The following is a 26,305-nucleotide window of genomic DNA, read 5'->3' as shown; positions in this document are numbered from 1 at the left end:
AACATGAAAAGGAGTCCTTTCCTTTGGTAAAAAGGGCCCATGTCCTCTAGACCAGTTTGTTTGTAAATAAAAGTGGTGAAAGGCGGCTGCACCGAGGGAGCCTGGAGATACCTCCCGAAACGAGGTGAAGTGATCATGAGGATGAAGACATTTTTGAGAGTCAGAAGATGCAACGGTCAGCTATGCATTGGCTCAAACAGGGGTGCACATGAGGAACGTATTCAACAAACTAAGATTCCACTATTGCATCACTAGCAGTTTGTTAGGGAACATGTGTGTTAAACCTTTACAAAAATTGCATCACAGCAGGTGACTTAAACAAAGACGGATGGTCCAGCAAACGCAAAAAAGCTGAAAGAGTCAACAAATAACCTTTCATTGAGCCCACTGCACGACCTTGCTAGGCCAAAGACAAAAAACAAAACAATAAAACCTCCAGCCGTTTGGCTTTGAAGGGTCAGTGTGGCGGACTATCCCAGCGCCCGGCAAAAATGGACTTCTTTGAGGGGTGCCCGGCCCGTGAGGATAATGAACTGACACTGATCAGGTGTTTGGCTACTTATCTGTTCACCAGTGGGCAAGAGAGGGCCTGGCATATTTGCTGATTAAGGTGTTATTCAGGTTTTCATAAATGGAAGTAAGGCCTCAGATAAGGCTGATCCAAAGTGCAAAACCTCAGTAAGCACATTTGTCTGGTCTTTAACAGAGGGCTACAGTGGGTCCAAGACCTCGCAGCTTGGTTAATCGCTAAATGATTCAATACACAACTCCCAGTCCATAAATGATGGATCAGTATTAATCTGAATGGGCATGAGAATCTACTTAATTGGAGATATATTATTAACATCCAAAATAACCCCCTCTATATCCGTAGTGAGGTGTAGTATCTCTAATGCCAGTCCATCTGCATCACAACTCTTTTTGTGAACTGCAAAAATAGGAGGTTCCGGGCACAGTTCAACTCGACACAACCAATGATGTCTGCCTACTCAGACAATACATCCACCCACACACAAATGAAACTTAATTAGATGAAAAATGTGTGGTGAAAAGGAAGGCACCTCACGGGCGAACCACACTCGGGGAACTTGGCCGATGTTACCAATTCTATGCCCCTTTCTCATCATCGGTTGCCATTCCTTTTCGAAAAGAAAACAATAGTGTCCCAAAGCAAAAAAGTGCAAAACAAGGGGCTGAACAGGAAGTAATAACTCCTTAGTTGTGACCAAACACAGTGATTAAAATCAACAGCCACACCAATTGTACATCTTTATTAATAAATCTGGTGTATGCTGGTGAAGTAAATCGCTAAATGAAACATTTACTTCCCTGTATCAAGAGACTTATAAAGCACACTGGCCACCTGTAAATCCATATAGAAAGCATCATCATAGTAATATGGGGCAAATCATCCCTCTCATCATCACAGTCATCATCAGGTTATGGAGAACTCTGGTCTGAATCCTATTTAACAAGATGGTGGTGCCTTAGAGGATGTTTTGTCTGAATAAGAAAGTTTGGGAACTTTGTGCACTGAACTGCAGTAAGAGTGCAACCTTGGCAGGGGTTCAGATGGATTTGTCTTGAGGTCACACACCAGAGTCAGCAGGAGCTTGATCTCTGATGATGACAGAACTGGTGTAGATGAAGAAGGGACAGTGTAGGTCTTGGACCTGTAATGAAAATTTGCTACAAGGCTGCTTCAGAACCCGAAGCGGCTTCTATCAGCTCAGATGTTGCAGCCGATGGGTCTGGTGATGGCAATCTGACCTGAGGCCCCAGCAAATCCTTGGGGCCAAAAGGCACACCAGAGAGAGCCAGAAAAGTACCAAAAATATGCAGTATGACCTCCTTAACACCCACGGGCTGCTGTAGCATCGCCAATGACTCAGGCATTCTGGAGTGCATTGGGAACAGTTGTGGAATGATTTTACGATCATGAGCAAAATTCACTGGCACCATCAATCAATCAGGGAATTGTAAGCGTACTACTCACCCGCAAGGGTCTCAAGGCCTGGAGGGGGTGGGGAGTGGGGGGCGGGGGGTTCAGCAGTTCTGTTAAGTCAAAGCGCCAGGTCTTGCGTGCCTTCCTGAAGGTGTTTAGTGAGGGGGCACGTCTGTCGCCGATCGGGAGCTCGTTCCAGGCCTTGGCTGTGATGTAGGAGAAGGCACTTCCCCCTGTCCTGGCTCTGTGGAAGCACAAGGTTTTGGCGAGGGCATTGGTTCAGAGGTTTCTTCTGGGTACGTGGAAGGTGATTCTCTCGTTGAGGTATTGCGGTCCAGTGTTGTGGAGGCATTTGTAGGCGTGGGTGAGTATCTTGAAAGTGACTCACTTTTCGACGGGGAGCCAGTAGAGGTTTCGTAGGTGTTGGCTGATGTGTTCGTGTTGAAGGATGCAGAGGACATGTCTGGCTGCGGTGTTCTGTATTTTCTGGAGGTTGCGGAGTAGAAACTTGTTGATGCCTGGGTATAGGGCGTTTCCATAGTTCAGTCTGCTGGTTATGAGTGCGTGGGTGACTGCCCTTGACTGGGGGGGGTGGGGGGGGAGGATCAATTTGCAGGTCTTACGGAGGATACCGAGGGTGTTGAAGCAGCTGGAAGCGACGGCGCTGACCTGTTGGCTCATGGAGAGGGAGGAGCAAAGCATGATGCCGAGGTTTCTGGCGAGGGCCGTGGGGGTCGGAGGGCTGCCAAGGGAGGTGGGCCACCAGGTGTTTTTCCATGCTGACGCGGTGGTTCCAAGGACGAGGACTTCTGCCTTTTACGAGTTAAGCTTCAGGCAGCTGTTGTTCCTCCAGGATGCGACGTCCTGCATTCCTTTCTGGAAGTTGAGTCTGGTGGTGGTAGGGTCCTTGGTTAGGGAGAGGATGAGCTGGGTGTCTTCGGTGAAGGATACTATGCTGAGGCCGTGCTGACTTACGATGGAGGCGAGGGGGGCCATGTAGATGTTGAAGAGGGTTGGGTCCTTCCAACTCTTTTTAGACAGATAGGGTGGGATGGGTTTGAGTACTGCTTCGACTTCTTTTTCTTCTTTTTAGACATTGATTTGGGCTTACGTGATTACTTCTACCACAGGGAGGTTTTGTCGCAGGAACAGCCTTGGGAGAGGGTCTGCACATTTGACTTTGATCGCCACTTACGAGAAGTTGTAGCTTCTTACAATGTTCCACAGCTTAGCTTCAGTCTCAGATCGCCTTTGGGTACATGAATGCACATTCTTCACACACCTTGGAGTCATGACACAGCCAAAATACTAGACTTCATTTGGATCTATCACTATAATCGGTTTCCAACAGTCACAGTACAGTTTGAGCCCTGTAGTCTTCAGTGGGGACATCATTCCCTTGCACACTGGAAAAGAATTGAGAGAATGTGTCAAGACGAAAAAGTAAGCGGTGCCCCAGGTCCACGATCAAAAGCTTGGAAAGAAAGGACTGAATTCAACATGAAGGGGTGACGAATATATGCTGCTTTGCTCCATCACTTCCGGGCTTGAACTTGGCCAACATAAAGCTGCACAGCGCCATCTATCGGTGCACAGGAGCACTGCTAAGAAAACTTCCAGATCCAGTCTGGCGCCTTGCGGATATTCTAGAAGTGAAGAATCTGCAGTGAGAAGTATACATCTGAAGTATTCATGTTGATGGTTTCAATGGCAAACAAAGTATATCTAAACGCCGAAAGAGGCATTAATATCGAAGAGGTTTTCAACATCATGGTTTAAAGCATAAAGAAGCACTTCAACATTGAAGCAGACAATGACAGCGAACAATGACAGGGCAACTGTATCACAACACAGACCAACTTCAGGTTAAAGGATATTGGTTGGAAATGTGATCTGAAATGTGCATGAGTTTCAGGTCTCCCTCTTAAAGAGACTTCTAATTACAAATATTGTCTTCGGATGGATGGTATAATTCCCAGTGGCAATTTTATGTTTTTTGCAGCTACAGGAGCTAGCGCTCTAGTGTGCAGCCTCCCTTGGCCATGTGGTGGCTTTTGTAAAATACAACGTGTTTTACTATCAAAGCGCTTGTTATGCTCTACAAGGTCATTCAGTAACAAGAATGGCTAACTTGGAGTCCAAAAAACCTCTTTTGTCTTTCTTCAGTAATCTGAATTGTCCCGGCCTGACATGCTGCACTGTTCACATCTCTTGAAGGGCTTTCACGCACTCTGCTATGCTGCTTTGCCTTTCTTCATGCCAGCACTGCATTAATTATGACTATCAGTGGGCGAAATGTCACCAGTGCAAGACTGAGATTCCCTATCAGCACATATTAGCGATTCGCTAATATAAAAATCTCAAACTCAGCACTGTAACATAGTCCAACCTTCAAACTGGTTTGGTTATTTTCCACATGCCAATTTGCCATCTTCAAGTCACAAAAATGCTCTTTTTTAAGTGCTTTCTGCTCTATGTACACTGGATGCTCTCAAAGATTTCTCATGTGTTCTCATTCTCTCCTGTAGTCTCACAGAACCCTCTAACTAAACCTTCACATAACTCTTCAGCTCCCACTTCCTATCACCACATGACAGACAACCATGATCAAATTGATCTACGTAGAACTGGGACAGTGACATAATCACTGAGATCACAAACGAACAAGTTACTTACCTTCGGTAATGCTTTTTCTGGTGGATACAGTATCTGCCTGTGGACTCCTCACCTTATAAATATCCCCTGCAGCAGCATTCCGCGGAAATTTTTCCTAGCTCCCCGCACCAACAAGGTCGTTACAATGCCATGGCTCCACACGCGGCTCCGCATGACGCCACCGAAGCCATAAGAGGGCCACGTCGGCGTGATGACGTCAGTTCCACCCATTTTTTCCGTGCCACCAAGGCAAAAGGGGCGGAGAGACCATAGAGACAATGTATACATAGTACACAGTATTCACATAAAAACACACAGTGCAAAGTGAAATAGGAAATCAAAGAAATTCAACATTTACTACAAGCCTAACTAGGTCAAAACAGAGGCATTATACATTTCAACAGGAAACAACCATATTAATAAATAACTCTTTTAAGGCATAAAAGGGTGGACAACGGGGAGGCGGGTGGGTCAGTGAGGAATCCACAGGCAGATACTGTAACCACCAGAAAAAGCATTACCAAAGGTATGCAACTTGTTTTTCTGATGAATACATCTGCCTGTGGATTTTCAGCTTATGAATGGAATCCCACAGCAGCCCAAACCCCGGAGGAGGGTGTCCACCCTTCTATACCAAAAAATCTTGTAACACAGAGCACGCAAAATGGCCATCCCCCCGCATCTCGGAATCCAAGCAGTAATTCTTCGCTAAAGTGTGGAGGGAGGCCCAAGTTGCGGCTTTACAGATGTCCAATACAGGAACACCCCTGGACAAAGCAGAAGTAGACGATTTAGCCCTGGTGGAATGAGCTCTAATGCCTACAGGAGGCTCCTTACCAGCCAGGGAGTAGCATATCTTGATGCACAAGACGATCCACCTGGATAAAGTGCGCTTGTGCACCGCCTTGCCCTTCATACGACCAGCATGTCCAACAAAGAGCTGATCATCTCGACTGTAGTCGTTTGTTCTATCCAAATAGAAGTTAATCGCCCTCTTTGTATCCAAACGATGAAGTCTCTCCTCCTCCTTGGAAGGGTGAGGGGGAGGATAAAGAGTAGGGAGGGTAATGGACTGTCCTAAATGGAAGGGAGTTACCACCTTAGGCAGAAAAGCAGCCCTGGTCCTGAGTACCGTCCGTTCAGCATGTATGGTCAGAAAAGGTGGCTTTGAACTCAAAGCCTGAAGCTCACTCACCCTCCTAGCCAAAGTAGACCGTCTTGAATGTCAGTAATCTCAAAGGCCAACTATGCATAGGAACCCATTAAAAAAGTCAATACCAGATTTAAATTCCACTGGGGCATAATAAAAGGAGTGGACGGAAAAATATTAGTAAGCCCTTTAATGAACCTTAAGACTATTGGAGACCTAAAAAGAGAAGGTTAATCAGGCAAACAAAGAAATGCAAAGCCGACAAACATCCTTTAAGAGTGGCTACAGCACAACCCTTCTGAACCAAATGAAGAGAAAAACAAAAAACATCAGAAAGATGTGCTTTCAAGGGATCAATAGATTTCTCTCCACACCATCTAACAAATTTCGACCACCTATAGGAATAGATTGACTTGGTGGAGTGTCGCCTGGCCGATAGTATAACATCCACCATGTCAGGCGGTAGAAAAAAATAATTCAAGTTGCCCCGTTCAAGCTCCAGGCATTATGGTGCAGGCTCTGGAGGTGGGGGCGTAGAACCTTCCCCTCCATCTGCGAGAGGAGGTCTACCCTGAGAGGGAGACAGAGCGGAGGGTGCGACGAGAGGTGAAGAAGGTCTGTGTATCACACCCTTCTTGGCCGATCCGGGCGATTAATTTAACTTGGGCCCGGTCTTGGCGAATCTTCCTCAGAACCCGAGGAATCAAGGGTATGGGAGGAAATGCATAAAGGAGTTGTGAGCTACAACTCAACTGAAACGTATCCCCAAAAGCTCCCTTCATCGGAAACTGGAAACTGCAGAATGACAGGCAGTGCACGTTCTCGAGAGTGGCAAACAGGTCCACCCGAGGAGTTCCCCACGTCTGAAAGACGTATTGAACTACCTCCGGATGAAGCCTCCACTCGTGGTCGGCGGAGAACTGCTGACAGACTGTCCACACGCACGCTCAGCACCCCGGCCAGATGATTTGCTATCAAGCAAATCCGATGAACCTGAGCCCAGAACCAGAGCCGCAACGCCTCTCTGCAGAGACGGTACAACCCTACTCCTCCCTGCTTGTTGACGTACCACATCCCGGCAGTGTTGTACGTCAGGACTTGAACCGACTGATCGGGAAGGGAGAAAGGCCTTGAGCGCCAAACGTATCGCCCGCAATTCCAGAAGATTCATATGAAACAATCTCTCCTCTGGAGACCAAAGACCCTTGATCTCCAGATTCCCAAGATGAGCAACTGCCCTAGGGTAGAGGCATCCGTTATCACTGTGGCCAACGATGGAGGAAGGTAGAAGGGATTTCCTTGAGAAAGATTGCCCTCCACCAAAACAGATCCGCTGCAGCTTCCCTGGAGATCCTGACTGACTCCCTGAGATCTCCGTTGTGTTGGTACCACTGCCTGCGAAGACACCACTGGAGCGCCCTAATGTGCCAGCGTGCATGGTTGACCAACAGAATGCAGGAAGCGAACAGACCAAGCAGGAGAAAGACCTTCAGAACTGGAACAAATGCTCCATTGTAAAAGAAGGGAATCTTTTCCTGAATATCGAGAATCCTTTGTGGAGGAGGGAAAGCTCGACACACAGTGGTGTCTAGTACCGCCCCTATGAACAGGTTGCGCTGAGAGGGCACCAGGTGAGACTTGGGTCCATTTATCGAAAAAAACAATTTGTAAAACAGCTGGGTTGTAACCTGCAAATGACGATGCACTATCTCTGGAGACTCTGCCTTCAACAGCCAGAAGTCCAGGTAGGGGAAAACTGGAATCCCCGACCTCCTGAGATGGGCAGCCACCACTGCCATCACCTTGGTGAAGACTCGAGGTGCGGTAGTAAGACCAAATGGAAGGACCGCAAACTGGTAGTGTTGCGATCCAACCCTAAAACAGAGATACTTCCTGTGCGACTTCAGGATTAGGATGTGGAAATACGCATCCTGCAAGTCGATGGACACCATCGAGTCCGCTTGTTGCAGCGCTTGAGGAACCTGCGCTAGGGTGAGCATCTTGATCCTCTCCTGTTTGAGAAACAGATTCAAGATTGTGAGGTCCAGGAAAGGACGTAATCTGCCAACCTTCTTGGGGATCAGGAAATACCGGGAGTAGCAACCCTGACCCCTTTCCTGCTCCGGGACCACCTCTATCGCACCTATTTGGCGTACATATCACCCCGCACAGCGACATTACACATTTTATTCGCCTAGACAAAGGATCCTTTTCCCGGCTAGATAATTTTTTCACGTGCACTGATCAAATGGGTGAATATGTGGAGCCCCACATCCTAGCCCAGGGAATTTCTGACCACTCCCCGGTCAGAGTCTTGCTTCAGGGCCAGTGATAAATAGAGCTACCTTCCTGAGGTTCGATTTGTGGCGCCTTCGGGACGAAAGCATAGGCGATAAGCTCTGAGAGGGTTCTCAAATTTACTTTGAGGAAAACCGGGGGTCGGTGGAGTCCCATATTACGCTCTGGGAGGCCTACAAGACCGTTCTGAGGGGCAGGCCCAGGCTCTAATTGGGGCCCAAAAAAAAGAGGAGTCCTTAGAGGTCAGAGTGCTTGAAAGTGAGATAGAGAGGATCGAGAGGGAGGCCGGCGCAGCACTGTCAGTAGACCTCCGTCATACCTTGTCTCTTAAATAAAAAGAGCTTAGGGCTCTAGCTGACTGCGAGGCGCGTGCTTACTCCATCGCCACGCAGCACCGGATCTACGACGTGGGGGACAAGGGCCCTTAAGCTATTGGCTTGCTTGAACGGCGGGAAAGGGAGCACTCATGGGTAGCCGAGGTACACGACCAGACGGGTTCACTAGCCTTGACCAGCACAGTCATAGTGGAAGCCTTTGTGTCTCATTTTGAGGGGGTATACACCCTGGTCTGTAGCAGGACAGAACAGGATTGTGCAGAGTTCCTACACGACTTTGCACTGCTCACCTTATCCCAAGATCAAAGAGACCGCTTAGAGGCAGACCTCACAGGGGAAGAAATAGGAGAGGCCCTTAATTCCCTCCAGTCTGGGAAGGCAGAGGGACCGAATGGGCTCCCAGTGGAAATCTACAAGAGACAGGTAAATATCATCTCTGACCCTCTACTCCAGATGTACAAAGAAGCGCGAGAGGTGGGAAGGCTCCCGTCTGATCAAAGAGAGGCCACGATCGTCGTAATCCACAAAACAGGAAAGCCGGCTGATTACTGCTCTTCCTACCGTCCGATCTCGCTCATCGATGTTGAGGCTAAGGTCTTAGCTAAGGCCTTGGCGGACAGGTTGCTATCAGTGCTGCCAGACCTAGTATACGTTGATCAAACCGGGTTCATGCCGCGTAGGAGCACCCGCATGGTGTAGTCTTGTACTGAACCATCCACACATGTATATAATAGAAAGAAACAACTCTAAAATGTGGGCTCTTCTCCCACACAGATAGAGACAACTAAGCTGACGGAAAACACACTGCTGTCCAGGTATACTTATCAGTGTGCAGAGCTAAAGAGAAAGTAAACATTTAAAAAGGGAGTCATAGTTATCGTTTTTTTAAAAACATATTTTCTTTATACATCCTGATTGCAGAAACCAGCAGTGCTGCGAAAAATTAAGAGCCCTGATGAGAGTCCGAATATTCAATATAAGAGACTCGAAATGCGCTGGCTTTATCATGACATATGATGCGAACATGGAGGAATTATGAATTTATTTTTTGTCTATTTATAGAGGAAAAGTCCCATGTATTTGACACCAATGTTTTCCATGTGTTCCCTCATTCTTTCTTAATTGAAACATTGATACATATAACGTTTTTAGAATGTCTATCAAATAATACTTAGATATGAAATAAGCCTCAGACTTTGATGTTAAAGGTAATACACGACCATCAAGATAATAGGATGTTTTGTTTATGATTTTTCTCACTAATGTTTGCATATATTGTGTATTCAAAACACAATGTCACTGTTAAATGTTTTGTTAACCACATGTACATAAGCATTTTCTGTATATAGACTTTATTGTCTCTTTCTGTTTTGAGTATACAAGAAAGTTTCAAAAAAAGTTGAAGAAAAGGTAGAAATAAAGTACCAGATCAAATGAAAATAAATAGTTTGGCCGAGCGTTAATTCAAGGATGCCAAAATAAAACAGATCCTGGCCTTCATTCTTGTTATGCGTAGGAGCACCCAGCATAATCTACGCCGACTTTTTGGAGGGCTATACACGGCAAAAGACGTGGGGAGCGCCCACATAGCATTGATGACGCTGGATGCCTCAATGGCATTTGATAGTATCGAATAGCCCTACCTGTTCATGGTACTCCAGCAATTCGGGTTCGGTCCAATATTCTGCAGTTCGGTGCGGCTTTTATATGAGCAGCCGATGGCGAGGGTGAGAGTTAACGGCGCGGTATCCAGGGCCTTCCCTCTGAGGAGGGGCACTAGACCGGGGTGCCCCCTGTCCCCCCTCATATTTGCATTGGTCTTAGAGCTGCTGGCTCATTGGATTAGGAGGGACAGATCGTTCTGGGGCCTGGCGTTGAATGATGAGTGGGAGGAGCATATCGCCTTATAAGCAGATTATGTTGTGCTATTTATTGCAAGACAGTACCACTCGATAACGCAGGAGCTACATCTCTTCGAACTATTTGGTAGCTATCCGGGCTACACCATCAACTGGGCAAAATCAGTGATTTTTCCACTCTCAGGCCCTCCCCCGCAGATTCTGACCAAGTATCCCGCTTCAGTCACAACAGACAGATTTAAATACCTGGGGTGTACATCACAAGAGATAGGGTGGAGCTCCTTGCTGGGAACCTGGAACCCCAACTGATGCCCTTAAGACTAATGTAAACCACTGGAGATTGCTGCCTCTCTCCCTGATGGGCCGAGCTGCCATGTTTAAGATGCTGGGATTACCGCGCAAGCTCTATATTCTACAAAACACACCATATCCGATCCCTCAGGGAGTATTCACGTGGATAACGCAAGCTCTGTGAACATTGCTCTGGGATGGTGGCAACCTAAGAATAGAGCTGCGTAAACTGACGAGAGGGGTGTACGATGGGGGGCTGGCCCTTCCATACAATAGGCTTCGGTGGTTTGGTAGTTTCGGTGATGGACAAATTGAGGGAGGCCATTGACATCGGCCTCCCCCAGGCCCTGGTCCTGTTAGATCTGTCCGCCGCGTTCGACACGGTGGACCATGACATTCTGTTGACCCGTGTCGAGGCGGCGGGCATTGGGGGCACGGGCCCATGCCTGGCTCCGGTCCTTTTTAACGGACAGGGAGCAGGCCGTCCATCTGGCCGACTTTGCTGCCCCCCCTCGGAGAGTGACCTGCGGCGTCCCCCAGGGTTCCTCCTTGTCTCCCCTGTTATTTAATTTATAAATCTCACCCCTCATTTTTTCTTTACAGCAGATGGAGGTCTCGGTGTTCAATTACGCCGACGACCTCCAACTTATCTTCAACCTCTCCCACTCCCCCACTTCTGCCCAGAACTTCCAGAGGGTCATGCTTTTCATCCAAGATTGGATGAACTGCAACCACCTCAAACTGAACCCCGACAAAACCGAACTGGTTTTGACTGGGGGTGGCTGCAGTCCTTGGTCCTCTTCCTTCTGGCCCCACTCACTTGGCCCCCCTCCCTTTCCGGTTCCTACGGTCAAAACCCTGGGCATCTTTATCAACTCCCAGCTTTCCCTTCACTCGCAGGTCAACTCAGTGGTGTCTTCCTGTTTCTTTTCCCTCCGCACCATTCGTAAGGTTTCCCGTTTTTTTTCTGCTCCCGCCCTCAAGCTCATTCTCATGGCCATGGTGCTATCGCGCCTTGACTATGGGAATGTGGTCTATAATGGCGCCCCAGACTATCTGATCCGCCGGCTTCAACTGATACAAAATCAGGCTGCCCGCCTGATTTATGGTCTCCCCAAATTTCACCATGCCACCCCTCTGTTGCAGTCTCTGCACTGGTTACCGGTGAAGGAGAGGGCCCTTTTCAAGCTGGGCTGCATCACTTATCAGGCTAGGTCAGTGACTGCCCCCGCTTTCCTTTGTGAAGCTATTTCATCTTATCTTCTGACCAGAGAGCTCCGCTCCGCTCACCAGGCTCTCTTGTCAGCCCCCCGCTTCAGGAAGCAGAAGTCTGGGGGGGCAAGATTTGCGGTTCTAGCTCCATCCTTTTGGAACTCGCTCCCTCTTGCCCTCAGAGCTTCAACCTCCTATCTGGAATTCCGTAAACACCATAAGACCTTCCTGTTTTCCAGATCCTTAGCAGTCTAGCCTCCCTCTCTGCCTCTATTGGTTCACCGCCGTCTAGCGCCATGAAACCGTCCCGGTAAAAGTGCGCTTAATAAATATTTTAAAATTTAAATTCAAATTCAAGCTGTATTACTGGGCCTCACACTTACAGCTGGTCAATGACTGGGTGTATGCGGATTGGTCGGAACCGGACTACAGAGTAGACCGGATGATCATGCCGGGTGGGAATTGCGAACCGCAGCTCTATGCTCGAAGGCCAGGAAGAGATTGGCCGTCGCACACAGGGGTGGAGGCTCAATGCTGGAGGGAGGCAAACAGATTCCTGGGATCGTTGGGCTCCCTGACGAGTAGAACCCCTCTGTGGCATGGAGACCAGCAGGCAGAAGTGACTCGTTTATCTGGTTTCCGGGGATGAAAGTTAATAGGCATTGAATACCTTGGGGATGTCTGGAAGGGGGCCGCCTCTCGATCCTTCGCCTACTTGCAAAAAGAATACGACCTCCACGTATCGCAACATTACCAGTACATACGCCTCTCCCATGCTTTACGGGCTCACATACACAGTGGCACGTCGTTCCCGAAGTATTCCCCCATGGAGGATAGGCTGCTCCTGAAACCGATTGTAGAGAAACCCACTACTACAATATCTCGCAAACTCATAAATAATATGCCGGACCCACTGACATCATTGCGGACAAGGTTGGAGTGTGACATAGGCGACTTAGAAGATGATGACTGGCAGGACGCCATATCAAGCCCGCGGGAGATAGCAATCCGCTGCCGGTTCCGGTTAGTACAGCTTAAAATCCTACACCGAGTATACTATCCCCGGACCCACTTACATGCCTGGGGAAGAAGTCAGTTGGCCCTCTGTGCACGGGGATACCGGGAAGAGTGGACCTTCTACCCTATATTATGGGATTGTCCAGAGATAGTGCCATTTTGGACTAGGGTTGTGGATACGATGTCAACAGTGGTGGGTTCACCGGTCCCCCTAGAGCCCAGATGGTTATTGCTAATGATCAAGACTGATTCGGACTGGTCTAGGCACAATGAAATCTGGCTGGCATTGGCCGCCCGGGTGGCAAAAAGGAACATAGCGAGTGGATGGGGGAATCACAAACACCACAGACGTGGGACCAGTGGGTGCGTAACCTGGAATGGTGTCAAAGGGCTTAAGAAACTATCTATAAGGGGGAGGCTGAAAGAAAAAAATGGTGGAAAATCTGGGGTCCCGGGCGAAAATACAGAGAGCGGGAGGGAGGGTCGGGATTGTGACTTTAACAATTGTTTGTCTCACTTATGCCTCTGAAAGTCTTACACTGTATTTTTATCTGCAAGTATACCGCATGAAATATGTGAACTGTCAGACAATGTATGATGATATGAGCAATGTTAATAAAAAGAGTTTAAAAAAAAGGTAATAGAAAAAAAATCAAAATACTGGAGGAAAAGGAAACATATCTCATGGCATCTTGAAACTGAAAAAGTCTGTAGCAAATGATCCAGATTAAAGATAACACAGAGAACTGAATGCAGGTACTTAAAAGAACATAGCAAACGCAAGGAGATGATGGATGGAGCACTGAAACGTTTCAGACACTCACCCCCAGTCACAGACCTGGGTTGAATCCATCATCATTCTTTAGCCCACTTTGCCACCCCAGTTCATACCCAGCTATATGCCAATCAGCCTTGACCCTGTGCCTTATGGGAACAGTCCAGACTGAACTGCCAAGCCAGGTCTTCCCTGGACCGGAAACAAGCAACCTGGGACCGGTTTCTGGGTAACACCCTTCATCAGCCAGGCTAGCTTGAATCCAGTGACAAAGTGAGCAAGGGACTCATGTCTGGGCATACCCTGCCAACTTAGGGCGAACAAAGCAAACACAAGGAGAAGATGGACAGAGTGCCCAAACTTTTCAGACACTCACACCCAGTCACAGATCTGGGTTGAATCCATCATCGTTCTTTAGCTCACTTCACAACCCCAGCCATATGCAAATCAGTCTTGACCCTGTGCATTGTGGGAACAGTCCAGCCCGAACTGCCAAGCCATGTCTTCCTTTGGACCGGAAACAAGCATCATGGGACCGGGTTCTGGGTAAGACCCGTCATCAGCCAGGCTAGCTTGAATCCTGTGGCAAAGTGAGCAAGGGAACCAAGTCTGGGCATACCCTGCCAACTTAGGGCGAACAAAGGAAACACAAGGAGATGATGGACGGAGCGCTGAAATTTTTCAGACACTCACCCCCAGTCACAGAATTGGTGGTTACTATATGGACCGTGGTAGCTTTTCATCTGATGCATCTTCGTTGTCATCGTCTGTGGCAGAACCCCCTACACGTATTAGAGTTTTCACCTCCTGGTTCAAAAAGACTTACCTGAGCCCGCCCTGAACATATGTCTAGATTGTGCTGGAGATGGTGTTCCTCTTCATGTGGATTAATAATGATGATGAAGGAATTTGTAAAGCGCTGGAATTGCCCCCTGAGGGGTATCTCTGCATCAGAGGAGGCCTCCGGGTAGCCATGCGCTTTACAAATGTCCTTTCATTTCATTTCATATGCAAAGCCAGAGAGATCAGTTACTGAAAAGATATGTTTTCAGAAATTTCCTGAAGCGGAGGACATTTCTGACTGTTTTTGCTGTTGATTAATGGCCTTTACCGCTCTGCTGTTCGGGATGTACTGTTCCCATGAGGCACAGGGTCAAGGCTGGTTTGCATATAGCTGGGTCTAAACTGAGGTCGCGAAGTGAGCTAAAGAATGAGAATGGATTCAACCCAGATCTGTGACTGGGGGTGAGGGACTGAAAAGTTTCAGCGCTCCATCATCTCCTTGTGTTTGCTTTATTCGCCCGAAGTTGGCAGGGTATGCCCAGATGTGGGTCCCTTGCTCACTTTGCCACTGGATTCAAGCTAGTCTGGCTGATGAAGGGTGTTACCCAGAAACTGGTCCCAGGATGATTGTTTCCGGTTCAGGAAAGACCTGGCTTGGCAGTTCAGTCTGGACTGTTCCGATGAGGCACAGGGTGAAGGCTGATTGGCATATAGCTGGGTATGAACTGAGGTTGCGAAGTGAGCTAAAGAATGAGGATAGATTCAACCCAGATCTGTGACTGGGGGTGAGTGTCTGAAAAGTTTCAGCGCTCCGTACATTATCTCCTTGTGTTTACTTAACAGCTGCCTGAGAAAGTATCAGAATGTATATCATTTCTCCCCTCCCTCGCTTGAAAAAAAAATGGAGCCAACCTAAAACATCACTCTACCTTGTTTGGCATAGATAAACAACTTACAACTCTTTTAGGCTGGCTCTGATAAAAGTGTTTCAAACACTTCTCATGGATGCCTAACATCCCAATGTCATGATATCACATTATAAACTCTCCATACTTTGTACCAAAACATGGACTTCTTAAATTTTTTGAAACTTCAGCTTCTGATGTATCAATGAGAAAGTTTTTATTTACCTAGAAAGAATATTTGCTTCTTTTTTTAACTTATCTTTGCTTGTTCACACTGATTTCACATTGCGACCGTAATGTTTTAACTACAGTTACACGCTCTACAGAGATCTGATTAATACCCAATACAATTTTCCCCAAGTTAGTCATGACCACAATGCCAGATAAATTATGTAAACACATTGACTGCATTCATACCAGGGAGTCTCATTTCCAAGTAACCTCGTATCCTGCTGATCAGCTCTGCAGGAGGGCGCTCTCCAGAAGGACCTGCTCTAGCTTCATGAGTGCGGACGTCCAGAAGCAGGGTCTCATTCAGCATGATCTGCCGCAGCTTAGGGGAGAACTCTGTGACGAGCTCCAGGCAGGCAGAAAAGATCTGCTTTGCACGAACAAAATCCTGCAAGAAATAGGGAAAAACTATGGTAAAGCAATAGAAGAATGACAACTTATTTTTATAAGCATGAAAAAGTGCAGGACAAAATATAGCTGGTGTGTGATGTAAAAGAATACTAGCAAAGATACACTTGTGGGCACCAACAAACACATGCAACTAAGCAATGCACTGCTAAATGCATTTGAATACCAGGGCACCTTTATAGCAGTTATAGACCCTTCTACTTCTCACTGAGGTGGACACGTCTCACACACATACTTCCACATTCATCTGTTATGGGCAAACACTTCATTTTTAAAAATATCACCTTAGTTATTCCAATAATTTAGGAGGGAAAAAGATTAATTATAGAGAAAGGCAAGTACAGAAAATAAGAATATCAAACTCAACAGAGTAAGCTAGGGCGAGTCATTAATCACAAAGGTCTGGTAGATGGATGGACTGGCTATCAGGAGGTATCGGGCCATGAAAGGAAACTGCGATATTTCGACACAATTCAGTATATTTTAAAATTGACTGTTTCAAAGATGTTGTGGGGAGGAGTTGGCCTAATGGCTAGGGCGGTCGACCTCGGATCTGAGGAACTGGGTTTGAGTCTCAGCAATGACGCTGAACATCCTGTGATTCTGGGCAAATAACTTAATCTCCCTGTGCCAAACAAAATGAATGTGTCCTCATGTAATGCAACTGGTGCTATGTTAAGTGATCTGATACCCGATTCGGTTCCAGTTCGCGCTATGTAAAATAAATAAAAATAAATAAATAAATAAAAATGTGACAGGGCACTAGCTGTCTCTAGATTTTGAGCTTGTCCAAGTACATCTGGCCTGAGATCTAAAAACATACTGCCACTGCTGATATTGCAATACATTGCGCAATCATTGATGTGTTCGCTTCTATTAACAGTAACACATCTAACATAATATAACATAACGTGTATTTGTAAAGCGCACGTTCACACAGAAGGGTATCCTGACGCTGAATAACAGAGGTTTATTGTTATACAACTCAATGGTACTCATTTTATGGACCTCGGAAGGATGAAAGGCTGAGGAGACCCACAGGGATTTGAACCTGTGACCATGAGGTCAAACACAGGGTCCTACAGAGGACGCATTAGTCCACTAAGCCAGCAGACCAGACATTTATTGACATCCCGCAAGGCTACTCAGTGTTCGTTCTCTAAGAGGCTGCAAGAACTGTGAACTGCTTTCTGCCGTAAGAAGATCCAAAGGAGAAATGATGCTAGAAGAAAAGGGTTACCAAGCACTGTGCTGTGCATGAGCATATAAGAAAACATTTTCTAGAAGTGGAATAGCTCTTCATCCCTGGTTTTGCGCCGTTCCCTGCTGCCGCTGTCTAGCTCCGTGGGTCTGCTGCCTCGCTTGCAGCCCCGAAGCCGCCAGTTCTAGTCGCTCTTCTGAGGTCAGGTGGCTTCTCGTTCTCTTGGCCTATATTGTTTTAGTGCATCTGTGCACTGCTCAGACAATAACTGTAATTCTAATTGTAGTTGCTTTTGGTATTTATTTGGTATTTACTTTGGCATTTTAGAATTTCTCTTGGGCATTTGCGCTCCCAGCAATTGCACAATTTTCCTGATGTTTTTACTGCTCCTGCCATTTGTTTCCCTGCTCATCACCCTCCCTGCCAGCCCCTCCCAGGACTACTTATGGAAGCCACTGCGCTGCTGTGCTAAAGACAAGCCTGTCTGCACCCGTCCGCGCCTGGACCTCACCGAGTGCCACGAACCCTGGCCTGCTGCACTCCCACAGGTTTTCTGCTGCTGACCTTCGTGCCCTGGACCCCGGATGCTACAACAATTGTTGCCTCATCACCTCACTCCACAGCAGGACCCTTCACTTGCCCCCACTGCCGATTCACCTCCACCCCAACACTAATCACCAGCCCCTGAGACCGAGACCGTCCCAGAACAAAACAGATGCCATGATCAACACCAGATCACTCTGCAAACATGCCACCGAAGTCTGAGACACCATCTCCACCATTATCTCCAACATTACAGAAACCTGTATCGTCCCGAACATCGTCACAGCAACACTCACCGGCAACAAGATGAAACACCACGATCGCAGCAACAGAAAAGAATGCGGCATCTCCACTGTACACAAGGGATCAATCATCTGCACCATCTCCGACAACGACACCACGCCAATCATGGAACACATGAATTGCCATGCGAGGGGGCCGCCTCCATAATCTCCCTGCCCCTCCTTTTTGCCCTACGATTCCCATTTGAGTGACCATCAGCACGCGAAGACAGGGAGAGAAAGGGTTAATCTCTTCTTCTGCCTCTTGCGTACAGGGATGGATTCCCCAGACGAGAGAGAGGAACCAATGGGAGGAAGAAGAGGCGGGGCAAACGCCTTGTAAGGAGAATTCGGACGTCCCAGGAGTTCGTCGGAGACCGGAGGAGCAAGGAGAACAGACGGAGCGAGATAGAAAACAAAATTTTGTTTAAACTCGCAAAGTCACATTTCCATAACATGAATAAAAATATTAATGATTTGTGATATGTCGTGCTAATACAACTTAGATTAAACTTTACACGTGGGGGGACTAACATGTGTGCTCATAAACGTGCATATTTGTTGCATCTTTTTGTTCGTGCTAAATAATAAAATAATTTATTGTTTTCGTTTTTGTCATTACTAACTGCTGCAAACTTAAATTAAGCATGTGCTTGTTTTGCTTTTCCTTATCTGTGTGATGTCATTTCTACTATTCTAGGTGCATATGGGTCTCATAGATAAACGGAGACTGGTAAATATGAACGCTGCTTTATTTGTTTGCAATGGCTAGGTAACATTTTGATTAATAGGGTGGGTTAATTAATTAGTAAAACATGGGGTGGATACAGAATATATTTTATTTCTTACATTAATACTTTTCTTGTGTTTGTTTTATACTAGAAATCATAAGTTGCCTGCTTTTGAGGCCTAGCTATTTGAGCTGCAAAATAAGAGTTGATCTGTAATTCTGCAGAAAGTCACGAGACGCCCATTCTGAATTAAAACGTTTATTGAAGCTGCATTCACAAAGCAAAAACTGATGAGCTGACATCATTCTGTCGGACATGGCCAAGGTCGAAAGTGAACTTTTTGTCAGTCCTTAACTTGGCATCCGCGGAAGTTGCACTAAAAGACTATGGAAGCTGCGAGGATGACTTAATACAAAGTTGCAATCGCAGGAAGCCTCTGGCTTCACTTGGAAGAGACAATGGTCTTTGTAAGACATGATTTTGTGGAACTTTTTAAGAATCGGGTGACATGTCACTTGTCACTCTCAACCAATGGGACGTCGTAGATTTCTGAAAACTTTCCTTTGCTAGTTTAGTTAGCGTAGAAAGGTATAAAAAGTCATGCCCTTAGGGTTGGGCTGGCTGCTGCTTTCTGACTTTCCGATGAGGGTGATGTGCTGATGGACTTTGCGTGGAGCACGTAAGAATCCTCAAAGAACTTTACTTTAATTTCTGTCTATTTAGCTCAGTTAGGGAAATAGGTTTTAGAAATGCTAAACTTTATATAATTTCTTTAAAATTGATTCAATTGCTTAAAATTGTGTTTTTTCCATATTTCATACTATCATGCTTGCTTTATTGCAAATAAATTTCATTTATAAAACTTACAACATATATACCATAATTTAGAAAATAAAATCTTACTTTTGACAAACAAGCTGGTCTTGATTATTTAGAAGTATAGGTTACCTTTAGCTAGATCACGTCGCCTATAGTGGTCGTTTAAATGGTTGGGTTTTATTCTAATGACAATATTCTTTCTGTAAATGTATAAATATGTATATAGTGTGTAGATAATGTGTATATAGATTTATTCTGACCACCTGATTCAGTAGGCCCAAAATATATCAGGTTTATAAATGGGTCCATATTTAGTATAGAATTTTGTTTATAGGTTATGAAGTTGGGTAGCGTAGTTTATGATATATTTTCTATAGCCCGCTGGATCAATTATCTGGTAGCAGAAATTGATGGTTGCTAAGAGGTAACCAAGGTAACATGTTGGTTGCTAAGGATTGCGTCATGGTATGCAAATAGGATCAATGTTTTAACACATGTTAAGTTCGTTTTTCGTGCCTATCTGTAAGCTATACCGGTATAGATTGTGTGGCGAGAAATTAGTCACGCAAGCCATCTGTTCAGTTTGTAGTGATATCGCCGAGTATCACAAGAGGTATCGCCGTGTACCATAGTGTTGTCGCCGAGCAGCACAGTTTTAGGGCTAGGTCTGAATCTTGTATAGTGAGGATTTTCTAAGAAATCAAAGCAGCATGAGAATAGGGACAAAGCGCCTTCCATAAAACTCACTGTGATGAGAGTACTAGTTATATTCGAGCTTGAGTGAAGGGTAAAATTTAACGTCGGTGCATGATTATCTATAAACAGGTTAGAGTCCTGTACGGGTACATGTTTCATATCTATAAACAGGTGAGAGCCCTGTACGGATAACGTCGTTATTTTTGCTAACGGTGCATGAATTCTATAAACAGGTGAGAGTCCTGTACGGATTTCATGTGTGTTTGAATTTAGGGAATTTTCCGTGTAAAAGTGCGAGTTTGAATTGTATTTTATGTTCAAGTGGAACTCTTAGAACTTTCACTTCGCGGTGGGTTCAGAGCAAAGCGAGTTCATAATTATACGTGTTAGAAGGGTGGGGTAAGGTTACTCTACTGACAATTGAATATTATCCTTAGTGTGAATAGCGCCGTCTATTCCGAAGTGTGGATACTTGAATGTATGTAAACTATCCTAATTAGTGAAACGAACAGATGTTGTCTTTATAGTCATTGTTAAGAATTAATTTACACTGAAAAGTGTTCTTAAAATGGCGCTGTGAAAAGATTTTGTGAAGGAGGGGTAAGCGCCAGGAGTGAGAAGCGAGAAACCGCAGCTGCTGTGTACGTCACAGAGCCGCGCTGGGATTGGGTGACCTACGTCACAAACTGTATTCTGATTGGCTCTTGAGTCTCTGACGGCCTGTGAGCAGATTGGTTGTTGGGAAATTCTCCAAATTTATTGGTTGAGCAGGAAACTGACGTAGCTCAACTGCCATTGGTTTGTTGGTGTGTTTCGCGCACGGATTGGTTGTTTTGCGGAACATCCCGGAAATATTTTACGAACGATTTTGTGAATTAAATTTAACTTTTGAAAATGAGTTATCATTTTAAACATGTTGAGAAAAAGACAACATTATTTCAGAAATTTAAGAATTTATTTTCACCCGACAAGAAAATCGAAACGCGAGGTGGTAAACTACTTCATAAGTATAAAACACCTGCAGCGTACATGGAAGGTGAATACGGATATCATACTGTCTTATGGTTCGACAGTTGGAAACGCTATACTAAAAACGATGGTGTTTTGGCTTGGCCTGATGATGGTTCATTTAATGTAAGGGTTTTAAGAAACTTACGAGAGAAAATGAATGCTCTTGTTCCAAAACCGAGACCAACTCAATTTGAAGCTTTAGTTGAGTGGGAAGATGAGATGTATCAGTTACAAAGAGAAGCTAGTGGAATTAAAAGACCTTCTAAAAATCCATCATGGAAAAGAGAAACTCATGAAGATAGATTGCGAATGTGGAGACAAGGAAACATGAGTGAAGGATTGTATTTAATTCATGAAATGGTAATGGGTTCTCCTACAGGAAAATCTATGGAAAGTGAATCTGAGGATGCAATTATGGAAGAAATATATACAACTGCTAGAAATAAACAGCCTAATCAGCCTTTGAGACCTCCTAGATCATGGTCTACTCCGGTGGTTTCTACTGAAACTTCACCGAGTGCACCTCCAATTAGTGAAGCTCCTAAACTTTATCCAAATAATTGTGAAATCACTGAAACTCCTAGAAGACCAGAATTCGAGAATGCTCGAAATGAGGGTAGACATTTTTCAATGACACCAAGAGCAAGGGAACCTCCAAAAGATTATGCAAGAGAGACAAGAAATGTTGAGGACGTTGATTATAATGAATATTTAAGGTCTAAAGAAGAATTAATTAAAAGAATGACAAAAGGCATGGAAGCCGTCACAGTTCCAGTAACAATAGGTCCTGTTCAGCCTGTATTTGATCAAAGAAATACAAACAAAACTGGATTAACTATTCCTTTAAATACAGAAATTCAAAAGCCTGCTGAAAAATTTTATTCAGACTTGACTGAATTAAACACTTCTAGATCGAGAATGCCTGATTTAACCTTTAATGAGGATTTATCTCCAAAAACACCAATGGGTGCTATGTCAGATGTAGGAAGTCCTGAAGTTAGGGTAACCACACCAAAACTTGATGTGGCCAAATTAAAAGCGAATATAGAAGAATTAATAATTGGAACAATTGGCCCAGATAGTTTAAATTACTATCGGGATGATGAACTATTATTCATTTGCAAAAGTATTCAGTGGAAAACGAAAAATAAATATGATCAATTAGAGGATTTAGCTGCAGAACTTGAAATCGATGTAAGTAAACAAAAGAATTTTGCAAAGCATTACAGATTAGATTTCTCAGAAAGTGACATTGAGAGTTTGAACTCAATGGGAAGAATAGTTCACATTAAAGATTTGATTGTCTATATCAAAAAGCTAGGAGAACTGAACAAATGGAGAGTGAAATGGACCAAAAGGAAGGAAGATGAAAGATTAGAAAGAATGTCAAAACAATTTCCAATGAGAGAAGTTGCAGGTGGAGGATATGTTCATGTCCCATGGTCAAGACAAGACATTCTGTTATTCACAAATGATTTTCCTAAATTAAGAGAGAAACCTGTTGAGTGGTACAGGCAAGTCGATAGATTTATCAAAGTGTCAAAAGTTCTGTGGATTGATTTGGATGGATTTTTTGACATTGTTGTTCCATCTGATCTTTGGACGGAATGCAAAATATCTATTAGTTGGCCAAAAGCAGAACCTGAGCGAATTAAAGAAACAGGTGCCCCAAATCCACTTGTAATGGATTTTTACGAGAAAGTAATTGTTTGGATGAAAAACAAAATTCCACCCAAAGAAGTTGATTGGGTTAAAATAGAAAGAACAGAGCAGGAAACAAAAGAATCAGTTCATTCCTTTTATGAAAGACTACTGTTAATCTTTAAACAATACAGTGGTTATGAAAAATTAGATGAAAAAGACATGAGTCATTTTATCTATAGATTTGTTTATGGATTAAAACCTGAAATTGGAGAAATGATCAGAACTAGTATTGTCGGATGGCAAGCACTATCTATAGATGATATTCTGAGAAAAGCAAAATATTGTAGCGATGAATTAGAAGTAAAACAGAAGAAGCTGAAGGAGAAAGCCATGTGGGCACAGGTAAAGGTGGCTGAGCAACAGATTGCCAGCATGGGAAATAAGAACACTAATTTTGTTCAAACTGGAAATACGAACCAGATACAAGGAAAGTTTAAAGGTAATAATTTCCAAAAGAAATTTAGCCCAAAGATAGAAGAGCTGAAACAAAGATTACCTTGTTTTAATTGTGGCGAAATTGGACATTGGAGGGACGAGTGTCCTCATCCTCCTAGAAACTTAAAGAATCCCTTATTGAATCCACAGATGCAGAATGGTGTTAACGTGCAGCAACAGCTACAGATGCAACAGGGGTTAAATGAATTTAATATTCAGCGACAGTTACAACAACAGCAACAACAACAGGTGAATAATCGACAAGACCAGTTGCCACAACCACCTTTTCCGAATTGTGGGGGAGTTCAAAAATATAATCCAAACGTGGGATTTCAGGGATGTGAACAGGTAATAAAACCACAAAAACAGCAAAAGCAGCAAAAGGTTCAAATGCAAAATGCTTCACAACAGTTTTTATTAACAGAAAGCCAAGACAGTGATTCTGATGATTATTGCTGACGGTGCCCGAGAGAGGAGGAAGAGTGTGTTGTTGGAGCCACTCTTGAGGTTGACCAGTCTGGTCCTTATGTAAACGGGAAAGTTAATGATGTAGACATCACTTTTCTAGTGGACACTGGTGCTACCCGTTCTACTGTTAGATCAGTGGAAATTGAAAACCTACCTCTCTCTGGGGATACCATCCAAGTTGTCGGAGTAAGTAATCAGCAAATTAAAACAGACTTAACTGATCCAGTACCAGTTGAAATTGGAAATTACAAAGACAAACACAGATTTGTGGTTTGTAACAGTAGTCCAGTAAATCTATTAGGCAGAGACATCCTATGTAAAATGAATTGCAGAATATATTGTTCTCCTGAAGGAGTTGAATTACAAACAATGGAAGAAGATGGTTTGTATAGAATGACAATGATGATGATGGAAGCAGAAGAAACAAAATTGTTTCCTGCATTTGAAGAAAAGGATTTACCTGAAGAGCTAAAGGAAACAGTGAAATCTGAAATATGGGATTTTACTGGGAATGAGATGGGTCTGATGAAAAACGTAGATCCTGTTAAAATTGCATTGAAGCAGGGAATAGAATTTCCAAACACTCCACAGTATAAAATGAAGACAGAGACAATTGAAGGTATTACACCTGTAATTGAAAAATTAATCAAGCAAGGTGTATTAAAAGAAATGAAGAGTAGCTCTTGTAATTCACCAATTATGGGAGTTAAAAAGGCTAACGGAACATTTAGGATCGTACAAGATTTGAGAAAGGTTAATCAAATTGTTATTCCATGTTGTCCTGTGGTTCCAAATCCAGCAGTAATTCTATTTCAGATTCCATATGATGCTGAATGGTACTCAGTCATTGACCTTTGCAATGCATTTTTTACTGTTCCTTTACACCCAGACAGTTATGAAATCTTTGCTTTCAGATTCCAGGGTAAGACCCTTGGATGGACAAGAATCCCTCAGGGCTATACAGAAAGTCCTTCAATCTTTAACGAACTGTTAAAAAGATCATTAGAAGATTTAGACTTACCAGGTAGGTCTACACTGGTGCAGTATATTGATGATTTGTTAATAGCTGCAAAGACAAGAGAAAATTGTGTAACAGACACAATAATTCTGTTAAATCGCCTTGCAGAAGAAGGACATAAAGTGTCCCCAGCAAAACTACAGTTTTGCAAACAAGAAGTGAAATATCTTGGTCACAGAATTGCAAAGGGAAAAAGACAAGTAACAATAGAGAGAATAAAAATGATTCAAGCAATGTTACCGCCAAGAACACAAAGACAGGTCAGAATGTTCCTAGGAATGGTAGGTTACTGTCGACAATGGATAAGTGGATTTTCAGTAATTGCAAAACCACTACAAAGACTGACCAAATCAGATGTAAAAGATCCAATCATTCTCAATGATGCTGAGATGGAATCTTTTGAGAACCTGAAAAAGAGCTTATGCCAAGCTCCTGCTTTGGGTATGCCAAATTATGAGAAAGATTTTGAACTGTATTGCAGTGAGAGAGAAGGATGTGCATTATCTGTGTTAATTCAGAGACATGGAAATTTAAAGAAACCTATTGCATACTTCTCTGCAGTTCTTGATCCAATTGCAAAAGCATTACCAGGTTGTTTGAAAGCAGTTGCAGCTACAAGTATTAGCCTAGAACAAAGTGAAGGAATCATTATGGGATTTCCTGTGAAAGTTTTTGTGCCTCATTCAGTTGAAATATTACTGACAAGAGGTAAGACTCAACATTTAACAAGTAGCAGATTGACAAAGTATGAGAAAATCATACTGGGAGCAGATAATGTTTCAATTTCAAGATGTTTGAATCTGAATCCTTCTACATTACTGCCTGATTCTGAAATTGTTGATGACATCGAAACTGAACACGAATGTTTGGATGTCATGGAATTCTGCACTAAACCCAGAAAAGACATCAAAGACAGACCTTTGCCTGAATCGGATTTTGTCTACTTTGTAGATGGCTCATGCTTAAGATCCGAAGGTGGTGTCTTGAAAGCTTCATACTCAGTTTGTACAGTCGAAGATGTTGAAGAAGCATCATGTCTTGAAGGAGTTCGTTCAGCACAAGTGGCTGAATTGATTGCTTTAATTCGTGCATGTGAAATATCAAAAGATATAAGAGTTACCATCATTACTGATAGTCAGTATGGATACGGAGTTGTGCATGATTATGGACAACTCTGGTCACAGAGAGGATACATGACATCAACAGGATCACCAATTAAAAATGCAGTTTTCATTAGAAGATTAATTGAAGCAATACAATTGCCAAAAGAAATTGCTATAGTCAAGTGTGCAGCGCACACTAGAGGAACTGATTATATTTCCAAAGGAAATGCCTTCGCAGACGAAACAGCAAAGTACTGCGCAAGGAAAAATTATTCTTACAATCGGAATAGAAGTACAGAAACTGATTCAAATTCATTAATGCTAACAACTGTTGTAGAAACATGGAATGAGATTAGAGATTTACAAAACGAAGCAGAAGATGAAGAAAAAGACCTATGGTTAAGATCAGATTGTAGACCACGTGATGAAGA

The 26,305-nt window shown here is 44.1% G+C and overlaps 1 protein-coding gene across 2 annotated transcripts in view; it reads right to left on the bottom strand.

The window, feature by feature from the left end:
• INTS8 (integrator complex subunit 8) overlaps positions 1-26,305 on the bottom strand; it is a 552,137-nt gene that overhangs the window by 186,529 nt on the left and 339,303 nt on the right. For both annotated transcript variants that reach the window (XM_078687009.1, XM_078687008.1), the window contains exon 16: positions 15,643-15,844. In XM_078687009.1, coding sequence (XP_078543135.1) covers positions 15,643-15,844 — 202 coding nt within the window. The remainder of the gene's footprint in view (positions 1-15,642; positions 15,845-26,305) is intronic.

The sequence above is a fragment of the Lissotriton helveticus genome, chromosome 4_1 (assembly GCF_964261635.1).
Source record: "Lissotriton helveticus chromosome 4_1, aLisHel1.1, whole genome shotgun sequence".
NCBI classification, from domain to species: Eukaryota; Metazoa; Chordata; class Amphibia; order Caudata; family Salamandridae; genus Lissotriton; species Lissotriton helveticus.
Note: the sequence above shows the minus strand (reverse complement) of the source record. Positions and strands in the feature narration are given on the sequence as shown.